At 42.3% G+C, this 18,888-nt stretch overlaps 2 protein-coding genes across 6 annotated transcripts; both read right to left on the bottom strand.

The window, feature by feature from the left end:
• Positions 1 to 116: 116 nt before the first annotated feature.
• On the bottom strand, positions 117 to 10,464 carry pals2a (protein associated with LIN7 2, MAGUK p55 family member a). Of its 4 annotated transcripts, none has more exons than XM_086218632.1 (14): positions 10,308 to 10,464; positions 8,901 to 8,987; positions 8,303 to 8,431; positions 7,489 to 7,607; positions 4,931 to 5,083; positions 4,187 to 4,336; positions 3,765 to 3,992; positions 2,390 to 2,521; positions 2,175 to 2,277; positions 2,010 to 2,081; positions 1,771 to 1,932; positions 1,491 to 1,693; positions 1,272 to 1,400; positions 117 to 1,190 (listed from the first exon to the last, which is right to left on the bottom strand). In XM_086218632.1, the coding sequence occupies exons 3-14, from the start codon at positions 8,331 to 8,333 to the stop codon at positions 1,014 to 1,016; spliced, it is 1,659 nt and encodes a 552-aa protein (XP_086074758.1). In that variant the 5' UTR covers positions 8,334 to 8,431; positions 8,901 to 8,987; positions 10,308 to 10,464; the 3' UTR covers positions 117 to 1,013. The 4 variants fall into 4 exon arrangements, with proteins under 4 accessions (XP_086074758.1, XP_086074760.1, XP_086074759.1 ...); XM_086218634.1 differs by having other exon boundaries at positions 8,905 to 8,987; XM_086218633.1 differs by lacking the exon at positions 10,308 to 10,464 and adding an exon at positions 10,011 to 10,252.
• A 2,854-nt stretch (positions 10,465 to 13,318) lies between these two features.
• Positions 13,319 to 15,226, bottom strand: LOC147253451 (peptide YY-like). Of its 2 annotated transcripts, none has more exons than XM_086217248.1 (4): positions 15,173 to 15,226; positions 14,821 to 15,003; positions 14,660 to 14,749; positions 13,319 to 13,539 (listed from the first exon to the last, which is right to left on the bottom strand). In XM_086217248.1, the coding sequence occupies exons 2-4, from the start codon at positions 14,982 to 14,984 to the stop codon at positions 13,515 to 13,517; spliced, it is 279 nt and encodes a 92-aa protein (XP_086073374.1). In that variant the 5' UTR covers positions 14,985 to 15,003; positions 15,173 to 15,226; the 3' UTR covers positions 13,319 to 13,514. The 2 variants fall into 2 exon arrangements, with proteins under 2 accessions (XP_086073374.1, XP_086073373.1); XM_086217247.1 differs by having other exon boundaries at positions 15,163 to 15,206.
• Between the last annotated feature and the right edge of the window lie 3,662 nt (positions 15,227 to 18,888).

The following is an 18,888-nucleotide window of genomic DNA, read 5'->3' as shown; positions in this document are numbered from 1 at the left end:
GCAAAAATGTTGGATTATTTTTGTCAATGGCCCCAAGCTCACCAAATAATTGTCGAAAGAGAGAGAGAGAGAGAAAAAAAAACACCACCACAAAACCAAACTAGTTAATTAAAAAAACATGTTATTTATTTGACATCTGAAAATACATCTTTTCTGAAATACTGCAAAATATACTTTTTCTTATAAGTAAATATGAACTTTATTTAAAACAGTTAAGTCTTAAGTAATATCACATCAAGAGGGATGGTTCAGTGAGATGCAGCACTCCCGTTCAAGAGTCCTGTGGAAAGTTTTTCTGTCTTCCGAGCACAGCACCATAGTAACTGGTCTAACAGTCGGACACATGATCCAAATGACAACGTAGTTAAGAGTAATGTCTCTTGTGCTTTAGTGTCAGAAAATAATGGGTTAAAACTACAGTATTACTTCCTGTACAACATCAAACTCATCCGTGGTTCCAGGTTTGAGGTTGAGACTCGCGGGACAGAAATGCAGCTGTGAGGACCGAACGTGACACCGTAGGAGAATGAACTCGTTTGTAGTTAGAACACGAGATGATGGACTTGAGGCAAATACACTGTAAACCGAAACACTGAGGTATCATCCTTATCAATGAGCAAGCCCTCAATACCTTTGCAGAATAAATACCTAACTTACATACTGATGTAATATTACAATGATGGGACATGGCAAAATCGGTCTCGCTTTAGCTAAAACCTCCTGACACGAATGCCAGTTAACACTTCCAATCTATTTGACTGGAAATCATTATTTTTAAAAAGTTTGCCAATAAATAAGTACACTTCCTGTGTGTTGCATAGTGCGCTAAAGGGCATCTGACAATTCAGTTCTTGCAGCTTTGTGCAAAACCAAAGTTCCCACCGAGCAGATGTCCAACACTTTGTCTGTGTGTGCAGTGCAGTGTTGAATCCTCTGTCCCTTCAGGTGTCCCCTTTCATCCCAGTCCTAGCAGCTCGGACAGCCCCGTCTGTCCAGTTGAAGGGGGCGGAGTCTCAGTAGACCCAGCTGACCGGGACCCACTGTGGCTCAATGAACAACCGCTCGACGGCCTCCTGCAGCGTGTCAAAGGCCTTGTCCAGATTATTGTTGACAATGGTCAGGTCAAAGTAATGGCTGTACGCTCGACGGATCCTGGCGCTCTCGTCCACAGTCTTCTTCAGATCATTCTCCTGTCAGAGAGAGAGACGTTTCAGATGGACTTCAGGAGGGAACCTGCATTCATAAAAACCTTGACTTCTCACTGAACTTACGGTGAGGAGTTTGGTCGTGAGCCCAGCATCTACTACAGCTTTGTGCATCGCTCTTAACGTGTCCAGCTCAGGAGCAGCAATAAACACCACAAATGGCATGAACTCAGCAGTCTTCAACACTTTCAGAGCCTGGCCAGAAAACACACATCAAACATCGTCAAACATCACCAAAGGCTCTCAAAAACTCTTTGAGACTTGGAGAGTTTGCCTTAAAGCAACCTGAGGGTTGACGTCTAGGATGCACGTGCGGCCTGCGTCCACCACCTCGTGGATGGAGTCGATCTTGGTGCCGTAAAGGTTGCCGTCATACTCGCCGTGCTCCAGGTAGCGGCTCTCCTTGATGTCCTTCTCCATCTGCGTCCGTGTCACAAAACAGTAGTTCTGGCCGTCTCTTTCCTCTTCTCTGGGGCTGCGTGACGTGACTGGAGGAAAGAGGTTGTTAAAGGTGACCTTCCAGTTCAAACACGGATCTCCTCAGCCGTCTATCATGAACACTCACAGGGTACAGTGGTTCCATATCGCAGAGGATTCATGACGATGAGTCTGTTCTTCAGACTTCGCCTCCCAACGCCCTGCGCTCCAATCAGAACGAGAGTTTTCCTCTGAAACGGCGGCATCTTGGCTACCTCCTCATAGATCTGCAGCTCGTAGCGGTCGAATTCTGTTTTCGAGGTGATTCACACGCTGGATGAGTATCACGATGTCATGAATCAACACTTTCCTAACATCTATACACACCTGCATTCTTTGCAGTGAGGTACATCATCTTTTTCTTTTTTTTCTTTGCAGTGAGGTTTCCACAGAGCATTCCTGAGTCATATAGAGAGTGTTAGTCCTCCACAAGGTGGCGCTATAAAACTGATTATCATGCGGACTTAATAAGAGAACATAAATAGCACTGACCTTTACCAGATGCATCCCAGTCTTTCCTTACAAATGCTTTCCTCTTCTCCTCCAAGAACTGACTTGGGATCAGACCAGTGGCTCCACCAACAACCTTACGTGCCTGCAAGTGGATTACTTAAGTCAATATTTTCACCTTGAACTCAATCAGCTGAACAGCTCTTGTCAAAACAGCACCACATTTGACTGCAGCAGAGAAAATTGTGTCAGCTCACTTGCCACCAGTTGGGGTCCTCCTTGTTCACTAAATGAAGGATGTCTCCCTTGGAGAAGGCCAGACCTGCCTCCTTACAGGGGATCAAGTTGTCTGTGGATGGGTCGTAGTTGAAGTGTGGCTTCAGATAAACCTAAGAGAGGTGAACATGACATCTGACTGCTAAATTATTCAGAGCAAAGACAGCAGGAGAGAAAATCTATCAACTCTTAATGTGTCTGACAGCTCACAATGTTACATAACTGGGATGAGTGCACGTGCAGTGTCCCCACCCCCACCACACTGGAAAATACCTCAAATTCAAAACTTCAAAAACTATCTGCTGCCTGTATCTGACAGTTCTACCTTTACTCTCATTTTTGATTCAGAGACAGTTTTTTTCGGTCAGTTTTTATTTTTGACACACGCTTCAACAGTGGGGGTGCAGGCAAGCCTGCGGCTGGCTTGGTTTTGGGTCACTTTTTTGATTTGAATTTTTTCATACATAAAAGTAGAAGAAAAACATATGACACTCTCCCACTGAGCGGAAATGTATAAAAAGTATAATGAACAGATATTTGCTGCTGCTTTTTGTTGTCATTTGTAGTCAATACTGGAGCAGTGCTTGTACACATTCTCAGGGAGGGGGCAGCTAACAAGCCAGCTGTGTGTCTGCACATGCGTGCGTGCGCCTCTGTGCACACGTAACAGACACCTATAACCTAAAATAACCATTTCCTTACGGAACTAAAAAATGTTCATTGAACCTTTGGTCGTAAGCGTTGTGAACAGTTCTGTTTTTCATGGCTGTCACCTCCACATTTCTCACAGGGAACCAGCTTCAGCAGACAGGACCTCTACTACATCTCTTCATAATGACACACGGAAAACAAAAACTAGTCAAATGTCACTTAAATACAACTCGATGACAGTTAGTGAAGTTTCAGCACCTCAGCCGAGTTAAATCCACACACAGAAAACCAAAAAGGAGAATTCGATCATCCAATCCTCCTAAAGCACAAAGGTCAGCGTCTGACATAACCCTACATATTGCACTGCCGCGTCAGCTGTCATGTGTCCCTCTTACAGTATGGAGACAGGGTGCTCCAGTGAATAAGACGTGTGTGTGTGTTCCAGATCGTGTGTGTTGAGTGTTATTAATAGAGCCACCCTGGGCTCAATTTTCAGAAGCCTGGCATTCTAAGATCATGCAGTTCAAGCAACGCTCACCCAGTCCGCTACAGGTACAGTGCTGCTTCCAAACACTCAATACACAACCGTCATCCCTTCACGTCCTCCTTTTGGGAACTCAGACGAGAAAAGCTGAATCGTCCAGTGAGGCAGATTTTCCTCACAAGCGACACTCCTCTATTAAGAAGCCACTGTCTTGTTCTCACCTGTGGAGGTGCTGGTGTCTCTCTGTAGCTGGGCAGAACCTTGAGCGTGATGCTTCCACTACAGTCCTTCAACAACTCCTGGAGCTCATGGGGGTTGCTACCGACCTCGTGACCATTCACTTCACGGATTATATCCCCTGTGTGCAGCATGCCTTGCCTGTCAATGGAGCTGTCGTGCAGGATTCGCGCAATGACCAGCTCGCCCCGCTCCACGCGGAACGTCACCCCCTGAAAGACGGTACGAGGCACTTAGTTCTGTACATCTGCACCTCATAAATCATACAGAGGGTCTCTTTCGTGGAAATCATCTCCGACAAAAGTGGGCCATCCAGCTCACACAACAAAACAGGGGTGTGGAAAGACCTCACAGCCTTTAAGGAGCGACGCCTCTGCGGCTGGTAAAAACACCTGACTGAACTTACCAGCGGTTCCCCAGCCTTCTTCTGGATGCCGATCATCCTGACGGCATCAGCAGGCATGAGAGAACTCGTCAACAAAGCGTTGCTGTTCATGGCAGCGTGAGGCATTTCATAGCACTTGGCAGCCACTTTGTCATGAGCCTCTATCAAAGACTGTAGCAGGAATAAAGAGAACAGTGATTAATACAAACACAAATAAAGACTCAAAATCTGTAACCGTCAGGAAAAACAAACCCTTGCACTGTACAGCATGAAATACAAGTATATTTAAGACACCAATAACTATGCATTCCTTTCACAAGGACCTTCAGAAGACGGCGCCTCCCTAGATTGATCGAAGACAAACTAGACAACAAGAGAAGATAAATCAGACGTCTTCTTACCCCAGCAGCCATGACACTGAGTTCGCATTGGTCAGACTACAAACTGCATCAGCGAATCTTTAGATTTACTGAAACTGTAGGTGACAGAGTGTTCACCCTCTCACTATACCCACATAACTGAGGCTGCCATTGGCCAAAGGAATTACACCCCACCCCCACGCCCCCCTGCCAGAGCTTGTGAGACTATAAGGAGGGTGAGGTGCCTAACGGGCATGGCATTTCAGCAGAAATCAGCCAATAGTTTGTTTAAAGAGCTCTGTCATAATCCGAACCTGACAGGGAGGGAAGCTCGCTCTTCAAGTCTACTCGCTCATGAAACCCAGTGAACACCACAAGAGTAGAGGAGAGAAAAGGCTAGGACTACCTGAAAATGAGGCTCCTGGAGGATTTTGGTGAGCTCGGCAGTGGCAGCGTTTTTCTCTGGCAGGTTGTCAAGGGAATCCAGGATTTCTGTGATGAGCTGAACATTGTTGTCTCGTACGGCTTGTAATTTTACTTCCTCAAGACGCTCATGAGCCTGCGAACACCAAAAACAATCACATCACATCAGATAATTTACTACCTCGCCGATTGTCACAAAACTTGGAGAAACACATTCAATTTTGAGGCAGATCAATTTAACCAAAGCAAAAAAGTGTTAGCATTCCCTATTTTGTTAATTTCAATAGTCATACATAATGCTGTCCTATGTTTTGGAGTCTTAAAACGTTTCACTGCATAAACATATACTACAGTGAAAATACAGAGAACAAGACTTCCTGCCCGCCCATAACAAGTAAGTGGAATTCAGGGAATAGCAAGGGTTTATGTCATGTAAATTCTGTGTGTTTATGGGTGCTGCTATGATATAATGAGATATGTTGATTGTGTGAAATGTCTCAGGCTTTCTTGGGCTAACAAGACGTTTCATGAACTACTGCAATAATCCGGTGTCTAATAATCACACGAAGACAAAATGATTCTATGAAAGATACCTTGTGAAAACATCAAATTTTCTCTTAATCGACAAAAAAACATACAGAACAAATATTTCTTCCATGGTGGCAGCTGCTGCGAGATGATTAATCCTAATGCCCTAATGACAAACATTACTTTTTTAAGCACAGTCGAACTAAATACTTTGACTTTCTCCTACCTTGGGCACCCCATGCACATTCTTAAAATCTATTATCAATATTACACATATGTACTTGCCTATCCAATGTTTAGTAGGTGCACATACACACACTCTTGGCTGTTCATGCAGAATTTACACAAACTGGTATGTTCCACACACACTCTCCCCTCAGAATATTGAGCATGTTTCATCATGCCGTGCATCGTAGTATTTTCCCATGAGAACAAAACAAGCTATTTACCAACCGCCCACTACAGCCAGACAGCAAATGAATCTATTAAACTCTCCTCTGCACTGTGTTGAACTTGAGCGACCATCACTGATGCTGCCAACTCCAAAGGGCAGACTAGTAGGATGGTTATACAGCCTGGACCTCTGATGGTGCGGGTGGGTGATATAATCGAAACATTCTACCACAGATACACGTCATTTTACAGCAATGCACCGATAGTGAAATCCTGGGCCGATACTGGTGTTCAAGTTAACAACTAGGCTGATATGCATTGCACACACCGACGGCTGGTGTGTGTATTTTATCTTTTGTTGTTTGTAATTCCCTTATTTGCCATCGAAACACTGAAATCTTCACAATTTGAAACATTCAACAGAACTGTTTAATGCCTTTCAGCTTCATCACACTTCATTTGAATGAGTGCCATTTCTATTTGAACGAGTCAAACAACTTTACACCTTCTGTCGCATCAACAGACAAACCTCAGCCATTGCTGATAGATCAATGACAGCCAACAAACACACACACATTTATATTGGCAAGAGCATTCAATTATAACAAGTATGTGCGTTATCAAAGCCACATCCCTGTATAGAACAGTGAAATGCTTGTTAGAGGGAGTGAATGGCCCATTGTAATCATAGTTTTATCACAGAGAGGAAAAAAAGAGGAGGACATTTTCCCTCAAATACTTCATGTCAAACAGAGTAAGTGTTGAAGATGTCTTTAAACATGCGTGCAACGTGAAGAGGTAAAACAACTTGCAAGAGTTTGTGTTTTCGAAGAAACATTAAAACCATCCAGCAGGGACAGAATGTAACATCTAAGGCGAGCAGCGCTTTCTTAAAATGAGGACAAGAGCTCGCCTTTGTGGCAGGATTTTTGTCGTTCTATTAATAGACGTGGTAGCTGAACGTGATGACCTCAATCTGCACTGGAGAATTTTTTTTTTCCGGAATATAGTTATGTAAGAACTTTGCTCATCATGCTGTCAGCCTCTTTTAAGCAATGTTTTCTTTCTGCTTGTGCATCATCTTCAACATGTGGGGATGATGAGGATTTTAATTGTTTTGCTGTGAGAAGAGAACGAGTTCTTGCGCCAATCTGATGCTCCTTTTCTCTCTGATGACAAGCAGAGTCAAGGGAGCATTATCAGCATGTAATGTGAATACTGGAGCACTGGGCACATCCCTTGTTCAAAAATCCTGTTGTTTTGTTTTTATGTCCCATTGGTTTTTCCTCTCAGGCCCACACAAAACACATCTCAACCCCTTGATCTGACTGGTGGACTTCAAGGGGACCTATTATAATATGATATTCTGTCTTATATATGTGATCTTTCAACACCAGACGCTTATCTACAATGGGGCGAAGGTTTAAAAAAAAAAAAAAAAAAAAAGGTTAAAGTAACCCTGTAAGCAAACCGGCAATTTCCACTGTTTTCTTTCAGCCACCTGCTATCGACGGTTTAGACAAACACAAGTAGAGGGACGCTGCCCCTCGATAGGCTTCACACACAGGCTAGTTGGAAGAAAGTGGGCTTTTTTTGTGAAGGATGGACTGTTGGAATTACCTTGGCAAGGGAGCGGACAATGGGGCTCTCCATGATCCCTCTGAGGAAGATGAGGTCAATATCTTTGGCTCCTGTGCCTGGCGGCAGGTCTTTCAGGTTGTCCAGTACCTGCTGCATGGCTGAAAGGGACAATAAACACACAGATGAAGCCCTGGGCTGATCAGCTCTCCTCGAACACAGATTAAGAATACAGGCAGAAATGTCTCTACCAAACAAAGTTCACTCCTAGTTGTATAAGGAAATACAATTCTTAACCAATAAAAACAGATAACAAAACAATGTGGCGCCAGTAGGCCCATACAAGGCAAGAAGGAGAAGTGGGGCAGTCAATCAATGGACCAATTCACAAATACTGCCCCTCATTTCCTTTGCAGCAGCAGCGAGCACGCAGGGTCACAAAGAAATTGTTCTGCTAACAGATCTGCCTTGTAGCCTGGGGCTGAGAGCAAACAATAACAAACCCAGACAGAAACCACTGCATGAAAAGCCTGCATGTCCACCTAGTAGGTTGAATGATCAGGCAACATCGCAAGTCAAATCAATCGTTTATTGTCATATTCCTCTATCTTCAACAGTATTTGTAACAATCATGCATTTTAACTTTTAGGAAGAGAATTTAAACAAATGCACCACATCACTTAGTTTTGTAGTAATAAGAACTGGTTTCTTCCAGACTGTTCAAACACTTAAGTGGCCAACAGAAGGAATGCAGTCATTAGGGAGATGTTGCTGCTGCATGAACATAGATTTTAGAATTTTCTGTTTTGTATGCTTATCGTGTTGGAATGAAACAGTAGAACAGCTGACAGCTTACCTGAGCCAGACTTTGCATTCGCCACAGTCATGTTATTTGTTTTCTTCAGTTAAGGATGGTGAAACCCTGTAAACACCGTTAAAAAAGCCACCCAACTGCCCACCTAGAGAAACCAGAGCAACTGGAAGGCTGGGGGGAGAAGGTGGGAAACACGCTTAAGTCATACAATGAATCAATGCTGAATTATTTACTATCATGTGTTGCTGTGCAACTGGAAGTATAACAGAAACAAAAGGCAACATTTGTTAGTCTGGGGTGTTTTATGTGCATGTTGGAACTGGAGAACACTTGAATGAAGGGGATGATAAAGAGAGCCATTGAATGACTAACGATGAGTCTTGACTGGCTAAAGGTTGTACCAGCCACACACACACACACACACACACACACACGCACACACACGCACACACGCACACACACAGCCCTGACGACAAACTCTCCAGAGTAGGGCAAAAGCAGTTCAGTTATATAGGTGAACAAATATTAGCATGGACTTTTTAAGAATAAACAGGTCCTTTTGTGACTTTAACATCCATCTACATGCTGTCAACAACAACAACAAAAGTCAGAGCCAAAAGGATTCTTAAATAGAACTCACCTACACTGAATTCAAATCATCCATGCAGCACTTGGACAAGGAGCCACTTTTTCTCTTTCTTTTTTTTTTTACATTCCTCTGCAACTCCTGGAGTAGAGATAAAAAAAACACATTCCTATTGTAATGGGGTGACAGAGTTCCCGGTATTTAAACACATATAAGACTGAAACCTTTCCTGGGTGCTGACGAAAGCAGCTCGTAGAAAAATATGAACCAACTATGACCCAGGACGGCCCTCGCTGCCCAAAGTTCTTCTGTTCATTCAAAAGTATTTTAAAACATTCTAGAGCACAATTATGGAGAAATACCTATGTGTATGTTATACAAAATTATAGAGAACATTTTCTAAACACTAGAACTCACACCAACGACAATCAAAAGAGACAAAAATGACAGGCACAGCATGAACTGTGAAGACATAATCAGTTAGTGGTAATTCATCTGACTCAAATATATTATACTGGTTGTGTTTACCCCTGAAAATAAATCTAAGAACCTGATTTTTTGGGGGGGGGCATGTATCTGACAGTTATGTGGCAGAGGGGAAAAGACAAGGCTTTACAGTCCAGATGTCAAATTTGTATGAAAGGTCATAGACCATAGAGAACTGTCTATCTGAACTACTCAATTATATCATTTCAGATGATTCACACGCTCATGAATTCAGAGGCAGTCTTATCGAGCGGGACCTCCAGCACAAACTAGTTGTTGAGGTTCCTCCACATCAACATGACGAGCGGCCAGCTGGACGTGAACGCTACTGTCCGTAGTGGCAGAAGACATCATAAATGTGGTGTATTTGGTCATGTGAGCTGTAAATACTCTGAAATCAGCCTCTACAAAAGAAAACACGTTGTATTCTGAGCTGGGTAAATTTTGCAGTACACGCGCATTGGGCACGTGTGACCATCCCCAATGTAAGCTAATTTAGCTGAAGCAACAGCTAGCCACTGGTCGCTAATTAGCGACAGAAAAGGGCCATTTCACCTCTACCCCACAACACCAGGGTGTCATTAAAAACTGTACATACGATAAGCCTTCATTGGCGTTCATTTCAAACAATTGCTATCCTATTCCAGGGGCTAAGTAAGCTCACATATTAGCAATTACCAGCGTGCGCTTCCACGTTGTGTGAAAGTGTATCTTTCTTCATGACAACATCTTGAGAACAGCCCAGTTATGTCAGATAAGCTTAATATGCGTATTCCTTCCAAATAAAATATCAGTGGTAACGGTAAGCACCAGCCGCATCGCGTCCTACATTAGCAAACTTATTAGCTAACATGGCTCGCGCGAGACTGCTAGCTGCTAGCTAGGTTAACAATTAGCTAGTGGTGCGGCCAGTGCCGAGAATCTGAGCAGGTCTCCTCATAGACCGTTGCCGAGGTGTTTGATTAAAAAAGTTACCCAACGCTGTCAGTGCGATCCCGTCAGCCTTTCATGCCTGCTTTCAATACTTGGCAAATTTCTTGTCAGTGCATGTCCAGTGCGTGTTCCTGTCTGCGCCAGTCTGTCCCCAGTTCCTCCTCCAGCCAGACGGTGCTGTGCTGCTGCTGCTGCTGCTGACATCCACTACCGTGTGAGTCCAATGTGGATCATCATAGCTGCATCGTGCCAAATTTGTTATTAGGTTCTTCCCCATTAAATTCAATGTAACTGTCATCTCTTAATGGGAGATGTAAACACACTTCACAGCCTTGAAATAATCTGGTAATTGTACAGTAGCTGATTTGAACTGAGGTGAAATTCACAATCAGTGCCAATTCAGTCATATTTGATATAGGCAGCTTTTTCTGCATTAAAAAAGGAAACAGTGCTTTGAGAGGAAACAGTCGCCTCTGGAGGAAGATGAACTCCATCGTTATTACTGCTACTACCAGTCACCTTTAACTGATAAGGAGAAGTTCTGGTAGAGCCCATCTTGCTATTACTCACACTTATTCCTCTTGACTTTTCCTCTTTCTAATGTCGTCAGAGCCACAGTGGACATTTCCCAAACATAATTTCTTCACACAGCACTTGGAAAAAAGTTCTTCTTGGGCTCAAAAACTTGCTTTATTCAGTCACTGGCTCACACATCGTTTTTTTAAACTTTTTTTTTTTTTGGTTTGTTTTCCGTGACAGGAGGTACCAGGACAAACCAGCAGCTCTCAGCTTGACCCCCGTGTTATTTTTCTGCAGGAGTTTCAGCAGACAAACAAACAAAAAGCCCTTCTTGTTTTAGAAAAGGTCACGCTATCGCCATTTCCATCACAAACAACTATGAAAGGTATCACCACATCCTCCAGGTCTTGACACACTTCACAACCGAAGCGAACAGATAGGAGAAACGTCTATGATAGGAAGAGACCTGTTCCACAGCTTGTCACCCTTTGTATGTGACACTTAACTGCTCACACATTCTGCATCTTTGATCATTGAAATTGCAAGGAAAGTGTATGGAGTCATCACCGTGGCAACCGAACAGACGTCACCCATTAGCCACATCAGAGCTTAAATGGTTGAGATTGGGGCTGGTTTGTCCTTTTCTCCTGTCACTTTTTTTTTTTTATCCGAAATGTTTCTTTGGAAAACTTGCCTTGCTCACTTCTAATTTAAAAAAAACAAACAAACTACACAACGTGCGAAACCCAACAACTTTTAAAAAGGAAACAATTCCTCTTTACTTCTTAAACTTGATACAACGCAGCTGAAGCAAGACTTCAACATCAGTATCGCATCTTATCTCTTGAGTCTAATTGACCTAAAAAAAATGATAAAGTTGTGGGTCATCACACACCAAATGTTCAATTTCAAGTATTTATGTCGTACAACTGAGACATGGATGGTGAGAAAGTCGTGTCCTCTTATTCCTCAGGCATTGTGGTTTCTGGACGAAGGTCCTGCTGCACTGAGCTTCTTTTCGTCAGTCTTGATGTCCAAATCTTGAGCTTGAAACATGGCCCCTCGGGGGGGTCAGTGGCTGGCATGTGTTTTGGGTTTCCTGGGCCCATCTTTGCACTCCCTGGATCTGGCCCTGATCCACATACAATGGCTTTGGCACCCCTCGGCTTCAGTAACTGTGCAGATTGACGGGTCTCTGGCATTTGACAGCACATTGACAAATCCAGGGTTCAGTGTGTGAGTTTTCTGGATTTTCTCTTTTTGCCAGGAGAACTTTTTTTTGCATTTAACAGTGTCTCTGTTCCTCTGACTAATGCAGCTGATGGCCGGGATGTTCTTGTTCCTCTGTTCATCGAGCTCTTTAGTCTTCTCCCTGAGCTCCTTCAGCTCATCCTGGATCATTTGAATTTCCTTGCCAGCCACACACTCCTCTGCCATGGCTGTATTTGTCATTAATTGCAGTTTCTTCTTAGCATAACTTACTGGTGCGTGTAGGAGCTTCTCCCTGTCCTTGATGATGTTCTATGTATCTTCCTCAGTTAAAATGAATTTCAGGGCTTCTTCAGTGGCCTTCTCCTTTTTCTTAATACCTGCTGAGTTTAGACCTGCGTCCCCACCACCATCTGCCTTTTCCCGTTCCTTGAACTCAGTGTGTGTGAACTGCTGATATGTTCTAGCCTGACAGCCTGTGTTTCAACGCCATGCCTCAGTTTCAAAGCTTTATATGTTCTGGTTGAGCCAACTTGGTCAACTTTTTGCTTCTTGACCACACCTGCTACTGCAGTAACCGCTTCACAACTGCTGTTCTTGAGAGTCTCCCTCACAAACCACACCTCGGGTCAAGCTTTTTTCTGGACGGACATATCCTTTTTAAGGTCAGCCGGTAGCATAATTTGGGTGGAGATGTGTCATCATGGGAGCACATTTTGCTCATCTTCACTTTCTTCTGTTCATGTTCAGGTCTACTTTGTCATGGGCCTGGGATCTTTTAAGTTTTTTTATGCGTGGGGCGTCAGTTGGCCCTCTAGTTTATACAAGAGGCACAGACACACGAGGACGCTTCTTAATTGGAGAGCGAGACCAGGAGGAGTTTGTCACGCTGCAGGGAGAGGGCTTCCTCTTTCTCCCACATGTGGTGAATGTCACTGGTCTGGTGTTTTCTGTGAAATGCACAGTAGAGCGCACCTTCTTCCTGATGTCGGCGAACTGAGTTACATCCCCCTCGGTGAACTCCAAATGTCAGTTTTCAATAAAGTTGGGATAGAGAGATGTGATAGGGTAGGAAGCAAATTCTAGCGTATCCAGCTTACCGATTCAGATTCATCTGTTTATGTGTTTCCAGACAGAGTGCAGGTTCATATCAGGTGACTTGATATAACAGGATGAATTAATGTGGATGTGGTTTACTTACTTTTACTCTTCCCCAGTCAGCAAAGAACACATACTGAATTCTAGTACTTGACTTGAGACATCAACATTCATCGATGTTCAGATGCTCACCAGCAGAGGGCGCTAAATGAAAACAAGCAGTTATGTAGTAGGTTTGGGATCAAGCCACGCCAGGCCACTCAGAAAAAGAGGGTGAATGGTTAACCCACATTTACCGACTCAGAGCCAGTTGACTGACACAATATTTATTCCATGCAACACATGATCGTTTCAGGTCAGCAGGAATACACACGGCAGGAACTTTGAATGACAGTCAGCCTGGGTATGTAGGCTCCAGCCGCATCACCACATGGGCAACTCATCATACCTGCAACATGGGAAAGTCAAGTTGGTTTTCATTGTATAGCAGCAAACAACAAACAACACAGGATATCTAATGAAACTTTACGGGTAGAGCGGGTCTAACAACCACACTCAGTGAATGAATTTACTCCCAACAGTTCTCCACGAGGAAGCACATCCTGCAACAGCGGCAAGAGGAAGAACATTCAATGTGCTGTGAGTTGATGCCTGTGATTCCTGTGTGTGGTTTATACAGTTCAAGAAAAGTCAAGGAACTTGAACGTAGCGATTCCAAGGCTTGGAAAAGTTCTTTTAAAAAAACAGATCAATACAAAAACTCTGGAAACTGGAAGTGGCCTCACAAACACTCGCATGTTAGAGTTTATTAGGTTCAGTTAAAATCGACTGAGAAAACTCTTTTCGATTTCCTTCAAAACGTGTTTATATTGTAACAAGCCAAGTATCTTGGCATTCATTTAAATGAAATTAACTTTTCAATGTAAATTTTGACTCAGATTTCTCGGTTTCATTAGCTGCACAGTTTTGTTGCACAAAATCTCAACTTGGCCCACTTCAAATTTTAAAACACAGGAAAGTGCAAGATTTGCTTAAAGCTAATTCTGGGTCCAACTCCTATTTTAAATTAATTATTGTGATGCTGTCTGACTAAATATTATATTTCACTAATGACTGAATGAATGTATTAAATTACTTTTGAATAACCAAATAAAACTTATTAGTTTCATGGAAATCTCTACTAAGATCACACCATTATCAATTGAAAGGCTTTCTTCAATTAAAATGAGAATAATACTGCAAAAATGAACATTCCCTCTAATATCATAAATCATTTTGAATTGTTATATAATTCCAAATAATCACAATTTTTTTTTCTTCAAAATCCTGCAGCCCTGCTGCTGATTTTCATTGTAAACAGGCATGTGGGAAAATGTATGGTCATTTAAGTTTTCCATAAATTCGTAGAAAAATCGTGGAAATATGTGTAAGGTTACATCCATAGAAGTGATATACACAATATATACTATGGTCAAAAACACAGAATTCAACAGACCACAGACGCGCTGATCAAAAATCTGATCATTACCATTCCCAGAATGTATTGGAGGCATGATTGCTGGACGTACCTGTCATAGTTGTCTCCTGGGATGCTCTCCGTGCTGTCCTCCACCAGCACGTCTGAAAACACAGCATCTGGATTGGCTCTTTTCCCATACCTGCGGATCAACAAGCGTCTTGTCATGACATTAAAAAAAATACCCATAAGGCTGTCAAGTTGAAAACTAACCTCTGTCTTGTGATGAGGTTGATGTAGTGTCTTAGTGCTGAGTAGTATTTGGCGAGCTCCTCAGGCGGTGCACCTTCCCGGGGATTGGCAGGCTTGTGTGGATACGCATTTACACCAGAGTGAATATAAGCCAACAGGCAGAGTACCAAAATACTCAGCAACATCCCAGCGCCGGAGCGGATTCTGGAGCACATGAGAAATTCATCATGAAACTTCCCAGCCAACAGTTACTGAAAATCTGCACACACAAAAATGTGAAAAGGAAGCTCTAAATTTGATCCTTTCTCTCATGATTCAACATCACTTCTGTCAATTGAAAGGAGAGAGAAAAATGCGTCTTACATTGTATCACCTGTAAGTGCTGCTTGACTCGGGTTGCCGCGCTGTCCAAGGCTCCTCTGTCACACTCGCTACGCTGCCTGTGTTTTATAGTGTGTCTGGGGGGAGGGAGGGTAATTGCGTTCAATTTTAACATGCTCCTGAGAAATATCCTGTGCCTCATTAGTTGGATCATCCCTCAATGGCAATGAAATAATGGAGGGAAAAAAGATGAAAACTTTGAAAAGAGTCCAAAGGAACTAAAGTGGTGTTTACTAAACTCTTAAATAGCTAAAGGGTCTTATCAGCCATCCAGGTCAAAATTTCTTTCTTTATTCGTGATTCAACCCTCCTGGATACATTAGAACATCAGCATTAAAGTTTCACCTGTTCATGAATTAAATCACCATAAATATGTGTTTATTTAAGACACGAATAAACCCGCACACTCATGTAATTGTTTCATTTTTAAAAATATATTACAGTTAATGGTTCTTAAAAGGTTACGAGAAATAAAGGAATGACAAAAAAAGTGGAATGATTTGTAAGAGTGCCGGCAGGATTCTCGGCAGTAAAACACTCCTTCATTCATTTAAGAAGTAAATCTGAGTGTAACAGACAGTCATTCTAATAAAACCATGAGTAACAAAATGGAAAGAGATGCTAATGGTCTGAATGTTTTGGCATTTAGAGGAAATATGATGCCCCAGGTATTAGAGGAGATGAGGTTCTGGTTTATTGCTTAAAGCAGAGGGAGACAAAGAAAACATTTCAAGTCATATAATTAAGCTAAAATATTGTTTTTACATAAGAGAAGGCAGTCATCATCCTCAGCAACTCAAAAAGGGAGCGTACTAAGGGTATCTCTACATTATCGGGTGTCTGTGGCACTGTTGGCATCGTTGATATTTTTTTAGATTTCCCCCTGTGTATAGATTTTATTCTTGTATTACCTTGTATTTCAATTTGACATATTTTGTACATTTTCCGACCTTGCGCATTGAACGTTTGCTTTTTAATTATATTTTTGATCAGCTATTTTTCACCGCTAACCCAGATATTTTCCTGACATGGGCCTAGTAAATGATTATCTTATTTTACAATCCTACTTCCTAACCCCTGCATATATAACATATTCAAATTTATTATTCATATATGTGCGTCTGTTGTGTTCCACTGCTGACGATCTGTGCCATGTACATACGATGTACAGTCATCGCAGTGACCGCATAACTCACTTTTGTAATACTTTTGACCGACATTTGGTGGTCTCAAGACAATAACAAAACCGATTTTGGCCAAACCAGCACACATTACCCCAAATTACACCAAATCATACAAGAAAGAGCCATAAATCACATGAACCCATAAACTTCCAATTCCGGCTGATAGAGAGCACAAAAAGCTTTCAGCCTCTAAATGGTGAGACCACTTTAATGGTCCACTATTTTCTTTGAGGAGCACTCTGAAATTTGACAGTAGATTGAAGCTGTTGTTTTCTATGACAGCTGTATGAGAAGTCAGAGTTGGTCTTCGCCACGGATGTTCAAAAGAACTTTGAGCAACATCAAACTTCTGGATTTTATATTGAGGGAATGTCACTATGTGATGTACATATATCAAATTGCAACAATAAAAGCATGACAATACTGGTGCGTGATTTGAGAAGCAGTCATTATTTACTTTATTTGCGAAATGGATGGTGTGGATGTCACATTTCCGTACCAGATAAACGAAATATGCTGCCTTCGAATGAAACTCGTATTTACGACATGGGAAGTCGACCTGTGAACTGGTGAACTTGAGGGTTTGAATACCACAAGTTCACACGATTCTCTTGTCGTGAACACAGACCTCATTTGAAGGCAGCATTACTCATACCACCACCCTCTGCTAACAAATGAGAAGCAGGTGGGTCCAGGTCAGAGTCCTTGAGGTGTCAGGTCTGATACAGTGGATGTGGTTTCTCATAAACTCCCTCCGCGGAGAGAAAACCATCAAACAAACCCACCTGTTCGACACAGACGAGCTCAGGAAACACTAAGTAGCCCAACATCATGAATATTCTTTTAGCTTTCCTCTTCCAGATGATTGAAGTTTTGTTAGCAGTCTTTGCTGCAGGGTAAGCACAGCTGTGATTAACAACACAAATTGCAGCCCTGTTCCATTTAGCTGGGACGGAGCTCTGGTGTCGTGCAATCTGCCTCACTGAATGTCGGCAACACACTAAATAGAATGGGAGCATTATTAATTTGATTAATGACACCTGTGGATATGTAACGCTTTCTACTGAGAAAAGAGCCTGTGATTAGCCGATGAGCTTTTTTTGTGCATCACACAATACTTTCTTTCATGCGTCCCTCCGTGTTTCAAGGATGACACACTATACTCTCGCCGGTGTGACTTCATTTTTAATAATTTAAATGTGGAAAGGATGATTTCTGCCGCGTAGTGTACCATGGCAATGCATCAATGAGACTCTACCACTGTGTTTTTCTTCATAATCTCCTCCATCATAGAATATATTTGCATGAAAGTCATTACCAACAGTCAGTAAAGTGACTGTGTGGGTAATGAGAACATTAGCAAAAGTAGCAGCATGAGTCAAAGACAGATCTTTTCCTTTCATTAGGATCAGAGTCCCTGTAGGGTCAGTGTGTGGGGGTTTTTTTAGAAGAAAAATGTATATGTAACACTAAAGATTTAACATTTGATTTTCATGGAATTTAAAAGTAGAGTTATTAATGTATTTTCAGTGTAGTTGAAGGTTTAACCATAGCACTGTCTCATTGCTTGTCCAATCTTTCTACTTCTCTCTCAAGTGATTACGTGACTGTGTCTGTCTCAAAATCCCAATTCATTTAAAACCTTCATTCAGTTCAAACTGTAAGTGCAACTATTGAGGTTTCTACATTCTTTACGTCCGTGTTGAACTTTGTGCTTCAGTTATAACAGTTCATTCTCCGTTCCTCAACAAACTCTCAAACACCGGGTTCTGTCTGGCTCTGTGTAGAAGTGTTTTGCTTCATTACGTTTCTACATCCAGCTAATGTGCTGATCCAGTATGATTAACAACGAGTCAATGAGACGGAATGGTCACTTGCTAAGCAAGACATCATCGAGGCTGGGCTGTAATGTGTGTGTATGTGTGTGTGTGTGTGTGTGTGTGTGTGTGTGTGTTTGTGCTTCTATGTTTAGATCCTCCACAAAAGGTAGTCTGAGGTGTGAGGAGTTTTATTAAAGAAAACTACTTTATCTAATGCTCTTGACAGGAGACCAATATTTCAACTGTGATGTCACAGCTGCACCAATATTTGCATTATTTTTTAGAAATACGTCAAAAATGAAAATCCCAGTATTTTGAAAGTGACCTATAGGTTTTTAATATCTAGATGCCAGTTAGTTACAGAGGATCTATGTCACCAGCTCAATCTGTTTTCAGTGTAGGAAGTGAAAGTGTATTGTTTTTCCGTCCTTTTTGTGATGATCATTGTTTTCCTGAGAGTTGCTCTTTGCAGTCAACTCAATTGCTCGCGTCAGTTGTTCCATAGGACAAATTCCATATTATCTTTGTTGAGAATCTGAAGCTGTTTTATGCCAAACCATCCGTCCATCCATCCATCCATCCATCCATTTTCTTCCTCTTATCCTGTCAAGGGTCCCGGGGGCTGGATCCTATCCCAGCAGCCTTTGGGCGAGAGGCAGGGTTCACTCTGGACAGGTCACCAGTCCATCACAGGACCAACACGT

The sequence above is a fragment of the Aulostomus chinensis genome, chromosome 11 (genome assembly GCF_037954235.1).
Source record: "Aulostomus chinensis isolate RoL2024-O1b breed Wild chromosome 11, RoL_Achi_v1.0, whole genome shotgun sequence".
Taxonomy (NCBI): domain Eukaryota; kingdom Metazoa; phylum Chordata; class Actinopteri; order Syngnathiformes; family Aulostomidae; genus Aulostomus; species Aulostomus chinensis.
Note: the sequence above shows the minus strand (reverse complement) of the source record. Positions and strands in the feature narration are given on the sequence as shown.

Excerpts from the sequence above, each read along its gene's own strand:
- pals2a (XM_086218632.1), bottom strand. The coding sequence starts at position 8,333 with ATGACTGTGGCGAATGCAAAGTCTGGCTCAG. Across the intron at positions 2,278-2,389 it reads AGGACCCCAACTGGTGGCAA|GCACGTAAGGTTGTTGGTGG; the intron begins GTGAGCTGACAC and ends ATCCACTTGCAG. Across the intron at positions 1,694-1,770 it reads ATATGGAACCACTGTACCCT|TCACGTCACGCAGCCCCAGA; the intron begins GTGAGTGTTCAT and ends TCTTTCCTCCAG.
- LOC147253451 (XM_086217248.1), bottom strand. The coding sequence starts at position 14,984 with ATGTTGCTGAGTATTTTGGTACTCTGCCTGTTGGCTTATATTCACTCT. Across the intron at positions 14,750-14,820 it reads AACCTCATCACAAGACAGAG|GTATGGGAAAAGAGCCAATC; the intron begins GTTAGTTTTCAA and ends GTTGATCCGCAG. Across the intron at positions 13,540-14,659 it reads CCAGGAGACAACTATGACAG|GTATGATGAGTTGCCCATGT; the intron begins GTACGTCCAGCA and ends CCCATGTTGCAG.